General features: G+C 35.7%; 1 protein-coding gene across 1 annotated transcript in view; it reads right to left on the bottom strand.

The window, feature by feature from the left end:
• Nucleotides 1–18,178, bottom strand: part of SPAG1 (sperm associated antigen 1) — a 37,438-nt gene extending 19,260 nt beyond the window's left edge. The window contains exons 1-10 of the mRNA XM_031058999.1: nucleotides 18,108–18,178; nucleotides 16,840–16,981; nucleotides 16,132–16,291; nucleotides 15,685–15,810; nucleotides 11,029–11,096; nucleotides 9,085–9,203; nucleotides 8,502–8,607; nucleotides 6,183–6,313; nucleotides 5,456–5,562; nucleotides 2,923–3,085 (exon numbers count right to left, since the gene is read on the bottom strand). Coding sequence (XP_030914859.1) covers nucleotides 2,923–3,085; nucleotides 5,456–5,562; nucleotides 6,183–6,313; nucleotides 8,502–8,607; nucleotides 9,085–9,203; nucleotides 11,029–11,096; nucleotides 15,685–15,810; nucleotides 16,132–16,291; nucleotides 16,840–16,979 — 1,120 coding nt within the window. The 5' untranslated portion in view covers nucleotides 16,980–16,981; nucleotides 18,108–18,178. The remainder of the gene's footprint in view (nucleotides 1–2,922; nucleotides 3,086–5,455; nucleotides 5,563–6,182; nucleotides 6,314–8,501; nucleotides 8,608–9,084; nucleotides 9,204–11,028; nucleotides 11,097–15,684; nucleotides 15,811–16,131; nucleotides 16,292–16,839; nucleotides 16,982–18,107) is intronic.
• Between the last annotated feature and the right edge of the window lie 6 nt (nucleotides 18,179–18,184).

Here is an 18,184-nt window from a genome sequence, read left to right as displayed (position 1 = left end):
TACCCACACAGACATTTTTGTAAAACTTAAATTATTTATATTTGAGACATCCACCCACCCACTCATCCAATTGGTAGTACCAAATATACCAAAAAGGTTTAAAGTCTAATTGCTAGGGAGAATGGTGGTAAAAGGCTTGCTGGGCAGATGAATGAAGGCAACCAGTATATTAAAAACTTCCTTAACATACATGCTAAAATACTTTCATTTTACATACACCAAAACAGAAAAAAAATTTAAATGTCACAGATTAACAGGTGATAGGACAAGCTTTTACAAAACATAGTGAAACATTATCAAAGAGCATCCCAGCTTCTAGAGACAAAGAAAAAGCAAGGCAGGCACACAATATGTGATGTGAATGTTATTAATGTGAATAATGTGTAATTCCTGAATACAGGAAAAAAATTCCTAAAGATGAAGTGCACAGAACCAGTCCTGGATTAAACAGGAAGCATTTATAGCATTTGGAGTCTGAAGTCCCCCTGACAATAGGAATGCTGATAGTTACCTTGTGCAGCTGCTGGGTAATACTAATTGGTTAAATATTTCAAGTCTGAGTAAACAGCATGCAAAAAAAGGTACAGCTATACTTTTCAAATATAATTCTAATTGTCTTTTAGTTTCAGTCTTTAAAAACAAAGTTCCTGTACTGGTCTCTACAAAGAAGTTAAAGCAGTATTCTGGGCTAAAAAAAATACCAATACTTCTGAACTTTTCTTAAGGAAAAAAAAATTCAAGACACCTTATAAATTCAAAGGAGAATTTGAAGAAAGGTAATGAAAAGTCTGGACAGAATTTTGACCAGAATGAGAACAAATACGCACAAGAAAGAATTTTAATTTATGTTATTACGAAAAGAACAAACTTAAAATGGAAGGACCATCATAAAACTAAAAAAATCCCCACTGAATACTCTAACAGGAATATTTGAAGTTTGGTGAGTGTTTACTGTTATATAATATATAATAATATCATATAATATATATAATATTTTTTAATATTGTAATAGATCAATTATATACCACACAGCTCAATGAATTTGTCTTAATTAAAAGTGGCTATTTAAAATGTATCAATTTATCTTTAAACTATATTTATTACTTGAGGTTATAACTTCTGGAAATGTCAAAATACCAGGTGCTTTGTCAAGCACATGATTTTTAGTTTTTGCAGCGCCTGAATACTGGTTTTTATAGTCTCTAGGATGCAAGCAATTTTCCATTTCTATTGTACAGAAAGGGCTCCATTTACTTTTGCTTTCAGCTACATAGAAGATGAAGAGAGACTACACTCTATTTAGACTGTTTTGTTCAAAGTTCAGAAATCAACTTTTCAGCTCTAAAGAAAACAATAAATTTTTTTTTCCAATCTCTAAATTGTAAGTTCAGTAGGAATGCATCAGGCTTACCAGTTAGAATGTGAAATAAAAGTGACTACATGACTGGACTACATGGACTACTGGACTGCCTGTGATTACAGGACTAGACGTTTAGTCTACTTTTTGCTGTTAGGTTCACAGAACATTTTTTATTCATTAACTGAACTGCATTCATCTTTGTTTCCAGTTGTACAAGAAAAGACAAGTGTAATCTATGAAAATGTTTTCCACTTAAATCTCAGAAATACTTTTGTGTATCACAGGAACACATTGGTGTCAGCTGACAATCTTCCCTGTGTTTAAAGGCCTAACCTTTCATCAACACAATGGAAGTCTTCCTATGGAGCTAGAAGGCACACAATCATCTGAATGCTCACAATAGAAAACACCCCCAAATGAACAGATATTTAAGGCTAGGGACATGATGCACTCCTTTCTTCCAAGGTTTTAGTTCGGGAGATTTGGTAGACACCAACTGATGTGGGAAAATATATTTTCTCTAATCTTGTGTGCCAATAATACACTATTATTACAGTCCAACATTCATGATTAAGCTGCAAAACCCACAGACTGTTTTAGTTTCAAGATAAAACACAGAAAACATAAAAGTCACAGCTGTCATTCTACAATACCTTAAAGAGCCAACATAACTAAAAGAAAGGAGAAGGGTGAAATCAGCCTAGGGATTTTATTCTGTTGCAGGCTGGAGGAAAGTCATGCAGTTGAATCTAAAAGCAAGCTGCCAGTGCAAGCCTTCCTAGCCCCTGCTGCCTCACCTCCTCCTGCAAGCCATGGATTCTGATTATGCCAGTGGCTTCATCCCAAGAGCCTTCCAGTTAACTACACACTAATCCAGGAATGGGAGATACACTTCAACTGCTTGTAACCTACATCCAGTACAAGAATTACATGTTGTTTACCTCTAATACAACCTTCCAGAGCACAGAGATGAGCTCTTACAAACAAAAACAAAAACAAACAAACAAACAAAAAAAAAAAAAAAAAAAAAACACAAAAAAAAAGAGAGAGAGAGAGAGAGAGAATTATAGTTTCCAAAACAAACAACGACAAAAATCATAGATGTTAACAAATTATACTTGATCATTTTTACACCCTTTGATGCAAGCATGGGAAGAAAAATGCAGAAGAAATATGTGCTGGTGGGAAGGCAGGAAAGCTGTGTGAGAGAAAGATCTCAGGAACACAAAATGTTCCCTCACGAGAAGAAATTTTTAACTTGGTTCACATTAAAGGACAGATGTAAAATTACACAGGGCACAGGGGAGTAGGTGATTTATAGCAACATTTTCCATTTGTCTTTGTTATGCCCATTCTAGAAAAAATTACAAAGATGCGTAATAAAACTGAGTTCTAGATTTCACACTCAGATCTACCTTAAGTAGTCAATGTAAGTTTAGTCTTCGAACAGGCAAAATTCTTTGCATGAATATGTGGATGAATTGTGTGAATAAACATTACTACCTCAAAGACAACTATTTTTTCCTTAGGTTAAAATAAAGTAGGAAATGATAAGACATTACTTTTATCTCCACCATGTCTTTCACGTTCTTCTGTATTTTCCTCTCTTCCTTCACCACTTTCTGAATCCTCTATCTCTTCAATAAGTATTTTTTTTCCTTTGCCTTGAGGCTCAGATACAGGCTTTAAACCTTTCAGTTTCTCTTCAATCTTTAGCAGACTTTTCTACAAGAGAAAAAAATCAGCAATAGAAGAAGTTTTTTTATTATGTATATAAATGACACTTTACGTACAGCAAATACTTTCTGTTAAATAATCCATGTGAAATCCTGAAGAATTATCAAGATAAATGTTGCCAATATAAAAAGATGGTAATAAATGTGAATTTTACAAGAGTCAGCATCAAACCAAGAGTAATAGTCAATTTCTGTCTCTCTCACAAGAAATAGACACAAGATATCTTCACATCTTTGTGTGAAGATATCACATAGATAAATAAATACTTTTCTTGAATGCACTGCTTATCAAAAATAAAAAAACTAAATTCAAAGGAAAAAAAAGTAGATCTATGATTGTGAGATCTGCCATGGTCTACTAAGGGGAGATATGGAAAATAGGTTCTCTAAAGAATCTCCAAAAAAGCCTAAAATCAGAATCAAAATTTATGCTGTGGAGAATCTGATGTCAGATGGACAACTGATGGAAAAATACAACTGAGAGAATAAGAACCAAAAGACAACAGTCCCTTAACAGTGTAGCAGAAGGACACTGTGGAATAATGATAAGGTTTGCTCCTCTTATAAGAACTGCAATTAAATGATCAAACAGCTTCTCATTCCTTAATATTTTTCCATTACTCAAAAAATCTCCTTTAACTGCACTTGGAATCATCAAGGTTGGAAGAGACCTTTAAGACCAAGGCCAACTGTTAGCCCAGCACTATCACTGTAACCCATAAACCACTAAATCACTTTGTCAGAGCAGAGTAAGACACACCCAGCATTATGTGGTATTCTGAATGTAATTCAATGCTGTGCAAGAAAGTGTCATCTCAGTACTTCCTGTCTCAAGAAAAAGATAAGAACAGGATCAAGCAAAGATTCACATGGACAAACTACCTTGAAGAGTTCCAGTTACTGACAACCAATTCACTTTTGTACTAGTGATTCTGGATATAAACGTGCACTCTGCATATGTTCCATACATTCATATTTATCTCAAGAGAGTTTTGAGGATTCTCTAAGCAATGAGAAACTTGAAAAAATGCCCTGCCAAGCACTTCTCATTTTTGTATTTGCCAGCCAAGGCATAATAGCTGGCACGAATAAGGACAAAGTACAGATATCTGCTTTCAGCTACAAAAGCACTGCTCAGCAAAGCAAGTCATGGAAGAGTGTAATCAAAATGAGTAACTGTCTCTGTCTGGTATTATAAGAAGTCTCAGCACAGCCTATTTGATACATCTTTTCCCACAGACTGTTGTACAGTTTGTCATCACAGACTCACAAGCTATTTAGATATTCAGTCTTGTAAATAGAAAAGAAAAATACCAAAGTCTCTTTCAGAACTCAGATCTAAAGACATGTAATTAATTCTTTGGTTGATGTGAAACTCAGGAACTATTCTGGACAGGAACTTAGCTCCAGGAGCACCCTAAAAAGGAAAAATGCTGTATGTGGTCAATTTGACACATGAGGCATGTACCACTTTCTCTGGTTCAAGCAATAGTAATAAATAACTCCATGAAGAGAAGCAGCAATCAACAAGCTGCTAGCAGCTTACAATATGCCACCAACAAGAGCTGGACAGAAGTCAGAAGTTGGGACAATTGCACAGCATCCAGAAGTCATACGTAAAAACACTGGGAGGGTAGTAGTATGATGGACTCACAATTAACATACAACGAGCAGTTTACTATCAAAACTGCCCAGTACTGAAGGTTCTCAGGACACACAGAGTCCAAATGCAAGGACTGCTCTAACCTGCAAAATATCCCTAAGATACCAATAAAGGACACAAACCAATCCTCTCCTTAACAGCCAGAGTAACAGTAGTGCAAGGACCACATCCTGACCTTAATTTTCAAAGAAAGCATCTGGCTTTTCATTCTACCCTGGAGATGAAAAATGAGGATTTATAACAACACATGAAGCAAGGACAGAATCCAGCTCTTCTTGTTTTGGGTAAACTTTACCACTATAACAACAAAAGCTTGGCATCTGTTGAATTTTTCTTCTCATTATGTACTCAAACTTAAATGCACCTATCTCAATGGATCTTTTCAAGAGAAATTTCCAAATAGCTTTGATCAGCAAGACACTAATACTGCAAGCATGTTCAGCAGAAAATGTTTTAGGCACCTAAATTACACTAATAGAGAAGGCCTTTCCTCACAATCAAGTCATGAACAGAAGATCTGGCCACTTTCAATACCTAATTTCCACCACATGTGGTCTTGAGAAGCTGATCAATGGCACAGCAGATTGAGTGTGTCCTCAAAACTCATAGTTACATCAAACAACATGAACTGTATTCACTTTAGGTTACAACTGTGTACAACCTCTTTCTAGCCATACTCCACTCACTGATCTTTACCTTAGCCATAGAGTTTTCTGGTTCAACAGACAACACTTTATTCAGATCCTCTATAGCTGTCTGGTAATTCTGCAATTGATTATGCACAGTGGCACGACGCATCAGAGCTACAAAAGAATGAAGTGTATTATTTATGTATTTAAAGTATAAAGTGAATAAAAATACACTGTTTTTTCTAGACATAATAAGTGCAGTTATGCAGTTTATAAAATTCTACACTTACTTCTATATTACTAACAACTGTTTTCTTGATGATTTTTAATGATGCAATTTCACATGACATCTTTTGAAGCAGCAGTCATGAATTGTGAAGCACCTTTTCATAATTTTCAAATTTTCCACCTCCACCCATGGAAATATACTTAGCTACATTCAAGTCCTTGACTTCAGAAAGGAATAAACCAACAACTTTGCTTGTTTTCATGTCACTTTTAAATTAATTTATAATTCAGTGTGGGTATTATGGAAACACTGCATGAATACAAGAGGGCTTATAGTTATATGGAAAACGTGCTGCCATGTAAGAATTCCTTTTACATATCAACAGGATGAACTGCATAAAACTTCACTAACCCCCAAAGAACTATTAAAACTGCTTTGGGGAGCTATGCTGTTCCTTTATTTGTATTTAGACCTGATGTAAAGCTCAGTTCAGTCAACTAACAACATGTACCATTTTCTTTGCTAGAGGTAAAATAATACATTGAAATTTTATTTTCAAGTTTACCTTTTATGTTGCCAGGTTCCATGTCTAGTACCTTCTCACAATCCTGCAAAGCATTGTCCCAGTCCTGAAGTTTGATTTCTGCTTGAGCTTTGTTATTATACACAGCTGCAGTTGGTATTACTGATAAACTCCTAAAAGAAAGGGAATATTGATCGTGTTAGAGTCAAGTTAGAAAACCTGAATCTAGAAACACCTCACTACTGGAAGCTATAGCAATATTAATACTGGTATTCTAACCACAGTAGTGGTTAGAGACTCACTCCTGCAAGACCACAAGCAACCATCCACCAACTAGATTTACTGTCTTCAGAGGCCTCTTGCTTGCCAGGACTTAGACCTGAGGTGTTGCAGAGGAGAAGCCATGGCTCGTCTGTCACTTAGACTACTGCCTCCTCCTGCCATCCATGTAGACTCCAAAAAAACTGCCAGATGGAAACTCTGAGAGAAGAAGAGTAACTACACAGCTCTGGGGATTATGATGAAAAGCATGGTGGTGGGGAAGAACACATGGGATTCTCCTTGATCTTGCTTGTAAGATGGAAAGACTCAGGTAGCAGTGGATGAATAGTCCAGGTCCATGCCTGGCTGCAGGGCTGGTATTGTAGGTAGGGTTTTAGTTTCTGTGACAACAGGATCATCTCAGAGGAACAAAGACAGCTAGGATGCACATAACAAAATGGTGTAAGGGAATCTTTGCCAACAACCTTGTTAATGTTGCAAGGAAGGCCCTAAACTGTGTTCTCTGGAAAGAATAGCCATGGAAGTGCCAGGGGGACAGCACACTGCAACAGACACAATTTCCTTGTGAAAAAAACCATGGTTGAAGAACAATCTCAAATACTTGTCCACAAATGCACAACAGGTGGGAAACAAAAAAAAGAATAAAAGCTCTATGCAGCTATGATCCCAGTGGGATAATCTCTGCATGTTCTTTAAAAAGGGTAGGAGGGTGAAGAAGAAGAGGAGATGCATTCTAGTCCAAGCAGTGATTCAACGTGTGAAGGTTTGTCTTCACACGCAAGAGACTGACAAGCCAGTCAAGAAAGCCAATGGGTAAGAAGAAGAGGTCAGACTCTACGTTTTCCATTCTAGCCACAGATGACCCCTTCAAGTTATTAACAATTCATTCCAAAATATTTTACTTAAATATTTATAACTCTAAGAAAATAGATTGCAGATAAGATTAGAAAAGTGACCAGTTAGAACAGCATGGTATCACTATCATACATTTCAGAAGGCATACAATGCCCTGTGGGGGTCAAAAATGGAAAAACTCTCCATTACAGAGATTCTGCCTATCCTTAGTTATTAGTACCTTATTTATGTACCAAAAGCAGACGTTTTTATTTATTTTTATATTATGTATTTGTATTTTATTTATTGTATATGAAATACAGCTATAGACTTTTTTTATGTTTGTGTAAAAATCCCAAACAAAACAAGAAAGATCTTTAGGCTGCAATTCAAGAACAACAAAAAAAACCAAACCCATCATGCATCAAATGCCTCAGTTAAGCAGCTTGTGCTCTATGAATATCATTCCAAGTGTGCACACACACATACATATATACATATCTATATCAGCAACCTCCAGATAAATTCTCATAAGCTTTTCTACAAAATCCTAACTCCTTCAGTGACATTATGAATGATACTTCCTAAACATAAACCTGTTAAATATTTATTTTATTGCTGTTCCACACTATTTCTACTCATTATTTTCTCCATACTTATCTGCACTGACCACAACTGTATTAACTTTCTCATACTTTATTCAAGGTTATCCCACTATAATATCATAGCTCATTAATTATCTTTATGTTTCATCTCACAGTAGTGTCATATCATTATCCTCCATTTACACTGATAATTAATACCCCAAGAGTCCCATGTACTCTAAATTTCTAAACCGCAACTTTGATGCTTCTGATTTCTGGGGTTTTTTTTGAGTCCTTACCATTTCAAAGCACAGAGTTAAATTACATTTGTAATTATTTGGTTTCTCAGCACTCTGATTATCCTTTTATTTTTGTAAACTTGCCCTTGAATCTCTATGGTTTAAAAAAATCTGAGGAAGTTTGTGACACCTGCATATTGCATTCCATCACTTTCTAGCCCGTTCTCTTCTGATAAATAAAAATTAATAGGAGGATGGATCAGTGCTTTAAATATTCTTCTGTCAAATCTTCCTGCCTTTTTGAAAATAGTTTAATTGTCACTAGTTGCTTCAATAAGAAGTTTCTTCAATTACATTGGTCTGAAACCAACATTCACAAGTAAGAGTTATTAAAATAAAAGAGCACAATAGTATTTACTCACCGAGTGTAATATGTCACTGCTTCCACATAATCACCAGTGGCAAAGGCTTCATTGCCCTTTTCTTTCTCACGAGTAGCAATAAAAATTTTCTCTCTCTTTGTCATTCCTAGCAAAAAATATTTCTACATAACAACAACTAGCAACTTGCACAGATGTAACCAAAACAGTGAGATAAAATACTCTGAATCTCATAGTCTGCATTTTTTTAAAAGCACATGGCTTACTAAAGGACAAATTTGTATTTTATTTTCTGTAATAAAACAGTAAATTATTCTGATAGGCATACAATTCAGCATGCAGAACTGTAGAAAAAAGCACTTGGCTAACCTCTACCATTCATTTATAATACCAGATGTATGCTTTACTTCTTTACTCTCAACTAAACATAAACATTCTTACTGTTTATTAAGCAAGACTAGACTTTTTTCAAACATGGCTTCAAGCTCACTTGATGATCTAACAACTTTTAGCATCTCAAGGTGCTGAAAAATAAAGGCACTTTATTATATACTTCTTTAATTAGTATTTATACTCTACAACATAGTATTACTACTAAAGAAAAATTATGTTTCTAAGACATTACCAGTTGTGTCAATTTTCTTTTCAATTATGGGTAGACTTGGCCTACTGAAGAATCTTGCTTTTGAGTTACTTTCTTCACAGTCTTCATCAATTTTAGAACATTCCTTTTCCACATCAAACCTTTAATTGATAAAATGACCAATTCAATAATTCTGCATTAGCTCAGCTGATAAAAGGGCATGTTGTATTTTCATTATAAACCAAAGAAAAAGAGATACAGGCTGTGTTCAACTATTGGTGACCAAGAAAAATCTCTGCCTCACCTCCTCACCATATTCCCCAAAAAAGACAGGTGAAATTTAAGAAACAGTATCATCAGGCTCCATCCCAGCCCTGTCAAACATCCCCATTAACCTTTGCCAAAATAGCAATTTATACTGTAAACTTGAGACAAGACATTTCAAAGCAGCTCTAAAGCAGCTTTTGAAAACAGTGTTTAGGAATTTATATAAAAGAAATATTGCTGCTGTAATATTGTAAAATAAATATAGTAATAACAAATTCCTACGCTATACAGAAACATTGCTCTTACTGCTTTTCTGTGTAGGGTGTAATGGAAAATAGCCTTTTCACAATAATCTGGACAAGATTAATAATTTCTTTCTGAAATCAAGATACTGTTTTGAAAATTTCTCCAACTCAAAACCTTTTCACATAATACTAATTGTTCTCCATTTTGAATCTGATCTTTTGCTAGCTTACTTTTACCTATTTATTATAAATTAACCACATTTCGAATAATTGTTTTTTAAAATAAAAAGGAAAACACTTTGTTTAGAAATTGCCTAAACAATTGAAAGCTTTGAAAGCTTTGAAATTTTCCTCAAAGCATTTTAAAACCATGATATGCTTTAAATTGGAAAACATCTTTCAGACAGCTCTGTTTCAGTGAACTCATAATCCAAAATAAATACGTTCTATGGGAAAATTTACAACCTGTACTATTATCAGCACACTAAAGCACTTAAAGATTGTGTATATAAATGTGTAAACAAAATCTGTACAATTATTTTGGAAAGATACAGTACCAAGAGTAAAGAATAAATGAATGAAAGAATAAATTGTTGCAGAAATTATTTTTATAACATAATTTCTTTGTCCACATTTGAGCAGGAAGGCACCAATTTCTGAAAGATACATGCATGAAAATAACAGATATGCAAAATTTATGCAGAACACGGTTTTGTAAGGGCTTTGGGGTATGGTTTCATTACCCAAAGCCCACAATATCCCTATCTACTGCACTGGAAACTTGTGCCTCCTCACTCTGATTCTACACGATTGTATTGCAGATTTCAGGAACTACAGAAAAGCTTCTACAATGTACAACACAAGAATAACAATGTGCTTTTTGCTTTCCATGTTCAACAATCTGGGCATGAACCTGTCACATAACTTGGGAGGGTGATGTGCCACCATTACATGATGCAGAATGTCTTTGTATCAGAGCTTCATCCATTCTAAAATAGTTACTGTCTAAACCTCTATTAAGTATAATTGCATCTAAGTAAACTGATGCACCTGCCTGAAGCTCATTCTTTGAAGTTAGTGGGGTTCAGTGCAGGAGTAAGAATTCATCAGTTTTGTTTTCAGTGTAGAACTGTGCCTTTAGATATAGACAAGTCCATGTTTATAGGTCCATGTTAAATAACCCTAGAGCTGTTTTCAAAAATCTCATCAATTAAGTAATCAATTTTTATTTATTTTTCTGCTGGTTTACTATATTTCACACACCTTGTACAAAAGTGTAGACTAACTTGTTCTCAACTGTTAGCAATGTGTTATTTGCATTTTAACAGAATATTTATTAAGAAAAACCAAAGTTTCACCATTGTTACAGTTCTTTTAAATGCTGACCTTAATACTATGTTTCTGCAAAATACACCATGTTCCCTAGTTAAATAAGATTTATTAAAAACTGAAATATAAAATTAATTAAACATACTTGTCCCATTCACTGTAATCCCGTGGTATGTTTTTCTTGCTTCTTTGTTTGTTTTGCAATTTTTTATTCTAAAAGAGAAACAAACAGCCATCTTGTAAGACAATTTGTTGCAGTGGAATTCACAGTGGTTTTTTTGGTTTTGTTTCTGCAGTACATATTTTCCTAGTAACCACCACTACTTGTGACAAATCTTAGCTCAGTCTTGAAAATGTAATTCATTTCGGTTTAAAGAAAATCTTGATGCGTTTCACATATCACTGCAATCTTACGGGCTCCTAAGTCTCACACTTCTTGTCCACTGTCCTGCCACATCACAGAGGCACTGAGTGAAACTTTCTAATTAGTATCTTGTGATGCCATCTTCCCAACCATCCTTTCAACACAGCAAGGGAGAACTCAGTCTTCAGAAGACCCAGCCTTGTGATGAGGTGTTTGACACTGAGAGTGAATCAGGAACCTGGTTTTAGGCTTCCCTTTCCCAAGAGAATTCCAGGCACAGATTTTGGTAGTCCCTGGAACACTCACAACAAATTTGCAAATAAATTATTTCAAAGTAGTGTCTGAACTTCTTTTCACCATTCATCACTTCACTAAAGCTAATTCCATGAATATTTACATTCATTTTAGATTTTAGACAAGCTCCATCATTGAAGCTTGCCTTACCTAAAATTTATCTCCATGACATTCCTGCAACAATCAGTTCTGACAATCAGATTTGACTGCCTTGTATCTCAACCCATCTCCTACACTAATGGACTCTATTTCCCTAGCTGTCACCTTTGGCATCTCTTCTACCTCTGTCATGAGACTGTACTTCTCCTATGCCCCTCCCTGCTTGTTGACTTCAAAATACTTAATAGCAAGGTGTGGTTCCAAACAGGTATTTCACAGTGGAACAGCCAGTTCAAAATATTCCCATCTACCCTATCCTGGCCATTCAGTCCTCCTCTTACCTTGCAATCCAGCATTCACTGAGTTACACCAGTGTAATTCTTTGTAGAATTGCATATTTACAATTTTCTGTGTTTAAACAATCTGATAGAGATCACAGTACAGTCTCCAAATATCTGTACCAGTTCAATTCAGCATGTGATAAACTGGACCAAAGAAATGACCAGAAGCTTTCTAAACTCGCTTTACCAGTGGTGACACTGTAACGAGGACATGCTTCTGCCAGCTGGATGTAAACACCTCAATTTACATAATGCAAATGTGACCCTTCCTGTAAACACTTCTGACTATCTATAATGTTAGGTTACACAAATTTTTGTAGTATATAACTCCAGAATTACTCTTAATGTTATGTCTTTCAGGAAGCGAAACAAAATGACAAATATGTTCAGCGATCAACACATGTTTAGAGGAGGGAGCTCCTAAATACACCTTCCTGACACATGAGTTATCCTTATATACCCATCCTGGTGTATATTACTAATTTAATGAATATCAAGTATTTTTTTCAACCAAAGTCCTTAATTTAAATGAGCAAAAATACTGCAACTCTCAGAAGACTCTCATAAGGTACTGACACTAACGCAACTCCAGCTCAGGGAGAGAACTACAGCATGTGCATTTAAGAAATGAGGAAGAAACATTGACTCAAAAACCCACAATTTAAAAACATCCCAGGTATCATATATTTGAAATAATTGTAATCAAGTTGTGATTCCAACAGTCAGGAATTTCTGATCAGTAATATTTCAGAGGATCTAATCCAAGAGGCTTTGATAAAAAATGTACACTTGCGTGCTGTGGAACTCAAAAAAATAAATCTCTCTGCTTGTCATGTTTCCTGCCATAATTCATAATGCATGAATCCCACTGGGTTTGAAGCTCGCTGAACATTTTCTGGACCAAAGATGAACACACAAATTGGCTTCAGTACAGGTGACCCAACTTGGCCTTGGTTCTCCTGTAGGCCTTGTGTGCTGTCCTAAAACATTACTATTCTATGGCAGCTAACCAGTGTTAGTTTTTAATTCAGAATATCCAAAACAACACAAAGGCTATTAGATCCTATCATGATGGATTTTTATAACATAAAACTTGTATGCGTTTTGCATGCCCTGGGCTCTGCATGAGGAGGTATCTGTGGATGCAAATCTTTCTGGAACAGTATTAGAAAACCATGTTTGGCAAAGAAGCCTAAGCTGAAATCCCATCAATACAGTCTTTTGAAATCCCATCAATACAGTCTTTTGAATATTAATATCTTTAAACACATACTTTATTTCTCTCCTGGACAAAATGAGGCAGCAAAAATAATAATTATGCAGTGTGGACAGTTAAGACAGTTCTGGGCAACATGATAGGAAAAGAGGGGTGTAAAACGGAAATTTCCACATTGTGTTATAGAGGGGAATATTGCAAAAATTTTACTCTTTTTCAGCCCATTTTTGGAATTCCTCCCATGGATTCACACCAATAAAAGAAAAACACTATACAGAGTTACAAACTATCAGTAGTGAATTGAAATTACACCTATATATAGTATCAGCCAGAAAATCTGGTTACAGACAAAACAAGATGCTTTCATTTACCAAATTTGTACCCATTAGTGCAATCCACTGGTTTAGGGTCAGTAATGATTTCCAGAACTGGATTCACTGAAAATGCTGAACTTTTTATGCATCAGAGCAGATGAACAGTCTCCAACCAAGTAATAACATAAAATTATGGAAGGCTTTGTGCATTTATTTCCAGCAGAAGGGATAAATTTGGATGATTCTAAACTTGATCCCACTTACAAAACTATATTAGGCCAATCTGAAAAATAATTATAGTCCCAACTGATTAGTCAAACATGTTTAAAACTGTAAGATGACATATATCTTTATAAGAAAGAAAGAAAAAAAAGAAAAGCTGATTGAAGAAGAAAAGCTAATGTACATTATTCAATTTTTTGAGATTTCATATTGCAGGTATAAATTTAGTGTATGCTATATAAACAGCTTCTTTTTATTCAGAAGGGATCTAGTAGTGATAGAACTGTACTGCTGCATAAAATGTTTCAGGCTTTCCTGCTCTCTTCCAGGACAGGTTACAATTCCCTCAGAGGTTGTCTGCTTAGACAAAAGGAATGGAAATCACATACCACAGGTAAAGCATAAAGGTTTCCTGACTGCTAACACCAAAACATAGTAGGGAGAACAAAAGCTGAAGAGCAAAAGAAAATTTGATCGAAGACTGCTGCATGGTTTAAAGGAAGAGGGGGAAAAAAAGGTAAATATTTTGTCTTTGAATGGAGAACACATCCACTTTAGTAACATGCTGTATCCTCGGTTTCAAGACACTTTCCATCATTTTATGCTGACATTCTAAACTGGATTTACTGAGTTCACAGGGAATTAAACCATTTTCTGTTCTAGCAGTTACACAGGACATAATCAAGGGTAAAGCTATAGTGGCACAATCCATGTCAGCAAAATAGGACAGTCAAGAGGAACATACAGCAAAATATGAAAGAATACATATTAATTAAAAAAAAAAAAAAACCAAACCACAAACCAAACCAAACAAAAGCACACCTGAGTCTCAATACTAACCACTTATAAAACATTCAGCCTCTTTGTATACCACATAACAGAGATTGCCTAGCTATCCCAAATGTCTTGGTCCAACATCTATGTACTAACTGACAATAAGAAGTATCTGACAACATAAGAACACAAATCAGGCATTTACTAATACATAATTATTCAAGAAAAATAGGAATTAATATGAAAGATCACATGACCCGTAAGGATTCCTTCATAATGTTTCTGACTCACAAACCTCCAAAAAGAACAATGCTTAATGAATTTCCTATTGCAGTGTCCCAGAATTCAAAGAAAATTTTGAGAATCAGACTGAACTGATTTGTGACAATACCTGACAATTCAGAAAAATCCCATCCATACCTACTTGTCTGCCAATCACTTCAGTAGCACTGTATTTAGTATTAGCAAGAAAAGCTGGCCAGAAAAAAAAAACTAATTTCAGGCAGATAAATAAATGAAAAAAAGAAAAACCCACCAAAATGTAAGGAAACATATACCTGGGGAAAAAATATAAGTCGTTTTTCTGTAGTCATGGAGATTTTTTAAGTCTGCTAAAGGGCTAAATTAGGAAGTATACTGTACAACTGCAGTGGGAGTATCAACACAAGGTACCAACACAATCAAAGGCTACATATACACCAGCACTACCCAGTACAGGAGTGGCTATAGAGTAAAACAATTGCTGCAGAGGCTCTAACATCCCCACTGTATGAGTTCCAGGATGTTTGTTTTGGACTGGCTTCTGGACTTGCCTCTGGAACAAAATCCTGCTGGCAGCTGGAGAAAATCTCCTGGCATAATTTCATCCAGAAGGAGCCTAGTTCACATGCTTAAGCAGTACTTGGAAATATGAACCAAAGAACATAAAAGGCTGTTTACGGAGATCTGCTTTGGCAGTGAATTCTTGGTCAGAATTAAAATATTATTGCAATACACATGCTAGTACTAAAAAAGCACTTTTGTTTAAGCATTGGTCTCTTGCAAGGGAGCTTAAAGGTTTTTATTTTCTGGTTAACAAAATAAATCTAGTAAGAAAGGCACAATGATTAGAAGTTCATACATATAAAATCTCCCAGTTTTAGAAAAACGTATAATTAACACAAAAAACTGGAGATACCTGATTAGTGGGAAAGCAGCTGCTGGAACAACGAATGGGAGGCAAGTTATCTTGTCTTTCATTTGCTGTGTCTGTTCTCAGGAGCTGTGATTTCTTATCATCTTCATTCATTTCTGCCAGCCAGCTCTGAAAATAAATAAATAATATATTTTTACCTTAAGGCAGTAGAGTAATTATCCTTAAAAAGCACTGCTCTTAATGGGGAAAAGCAATTAAGACAAAGAGCAATAGTGGTTTTTTTTAATAAAAAGTGATCTGCAAAAAAAAAAACCCGTAGAGTTAAAATGGGCAGTTAATGTTCAGTGACATTAAGCAAAAAATAAATTTTAAGACATAATCTTTTGATAATTTCCTCTTTTAATCAAATAATTACATTCTACTTAGGCACAAGAAGATTGATACATCACAGTGATTGTATTATGGACCACTATAAATGAGATCCTGTACCATCAGTTCACTATTAATTGCTTGCCATTCTTCAGCTGTGAAATCAGAAGCTGTGGCTGCAGGCTTATCTTTCCTCAGAGCTCTGCTCCTTGGATCCAAACACTCAATTCGCTTCTCACAAACCAATGTCAGTTCAGGGTAACACCCCTCCTCACCAGACCTTTAAAATGCAAAGACAGAAATGTTAACAAAAAAGAACCACCACATCCTCCATGTTTCCCTCCATGTGTAGTCCATACAGACTGCAGAGGACTATTTTCCTGTTACAACCCAGTTTTACTAACACCTAATAACATTTTTATTAGAAAATCCCAGTTAACCTTCAATCATTTTCCAATGCCCACATACACAGTTCGAAAGTTATCACTACAGTGCCATAAAAAAGAAACTTGTGTCATTTAAAGCAACAGTTAAACAGGTGTGGCATCTGAAATTGCTAGTCATGCAACATGGATCATGAGGGAACCAAAACAGAGTGGCAGCATTTAAAAAAACCTAGCACTGAGCTACTCAAACTTTTGGGTGGCTAAAAAAAGACTTGGATTTCTAGTGTTATCATTGGGACACTTTTAGCATGATCACTTTAACTTCCTACTTTAATTTTAAATTAGAAAGTCACAGACAGGTTCAGACAAATAGAAAAGGGCTTCCCTCAAATTTTACAGAACAGGAATATAATTACTGATGAAGGTAAAAAAATAGATTTACCTTAATACCCTGAGAATCTTTTCCAGGTGCTTAACATCTGTGCATTTTTCAATGAATTTGTAGTCCAGATGACTAATAGGTATTTGATATGTTTTAGTGGTTCCTTCACCCAGAAAGTATGGTACTGACTCATCACCCATAACTAAATATTAAAAGAAAAAAAATGATTCTGTAAGCTTCTAGTTACATTTTGAAGTAATGCAAATTTAAGGAATAAAATTGCTCACACTCCACTCTCTCATGCAAGCAGACCTGTAAAAGAAAAAATATCAGATTTGAAGGCCTGATCACATTAACTGTCCCTGACTAGAGGTTTACAGACAGAAGTACGAGATATGCTTTGTAAGAGTATGCAGTTCTACTGCAAGTCAGAACAATTCAGAAAGACCACTTAAAAAAAATTGCCAATTTTTGCCTACCACATTCTCTGTTTTAACACATACCTGTTTTAACCAAGTGGGATAATCACAAAGGAGAAGATAGTGAAGGACACTCCTTTTTTCAGAGAGAAGACATTAACCAAAGCAGCATATCTAAAGGAACAAAAATCTTTGGCTTCTCTGTAGACAAAATATATTCAATTTTCTTTCCTCACTGACTGCACTTTCTGGGTCTCTGATTATATTGCACACAAATCTGAATCTTTTCCAGTAAGTCTGTAAATGAAGAAATGAGGGATTCAAATGAGACATTTCTGTCTCCCTGTCCCTTTGATCTGCTCATCTGCATCTTTTTCTGTTTTGACCACAAGCTCTACAGAGCTGAAATTCTTCCCCCCCCCCCCTTATATAGTGCACAAAGCAATCAGTTAATTTTGAAGAAATACAAGGGCAACTAGCTAGTATGTGAAAACAACTATGTGTAGTTACAGACCAAATTAAAAGAATTATGCTCTAATGTATTGCATAATTACGCACATTAATTTGTAGTTACACAAAAATGTTTACAGTACAGTATCACTTAAGTAATAACTGGTCATAATTAGGTGTTGCATAGAGATTCTGCCCCAAGACTTTACGGTTTCAGTACTAGAAAAGGAAGAAGTCGCATGGAAAGAGGGACAAATGTAGGAAATAATTAAAGAAGAATAGAAGAATTAAAAGCTCATCACCACCGGCGGTTTTTCCCGTTTATTCCCGTGGCCAGGAGGGAGCTGCCCAGCGTAGCTCTCCGGCACCGCGGTGAGCAGGGCTCCTGGTGACACAGCCCGGCACAGCTCAGCTCCAGTAGAGCCTCCCCACACACCCCCGGCAGGATCAGGGCTTTACCTCCAGGCCGGCCCCCGGGCTCCCTCACGCCCCGCCGGAGCCGGGGCAGCGCGGCCGGCCCGTGCCTAGCAACTGTT

The sequence above is a fragment of the Geospiza fortis genome, unplaced genomic scaffold (assembly GCF_000277835.1).
Source record: "Geospiza fortis unplaced genomic scaffold, GeoFor_1.0 scaffold200, whole genome shotgun sequence".
NCBI lineage: Eukaryota > Metazoa > Chordata > Aves > Passeriformes > Thraupidae > Geospiza > Geospiza fortis.
This window is presented reverse-complemented; position numbering and strand designations above follow the sequence as displayed.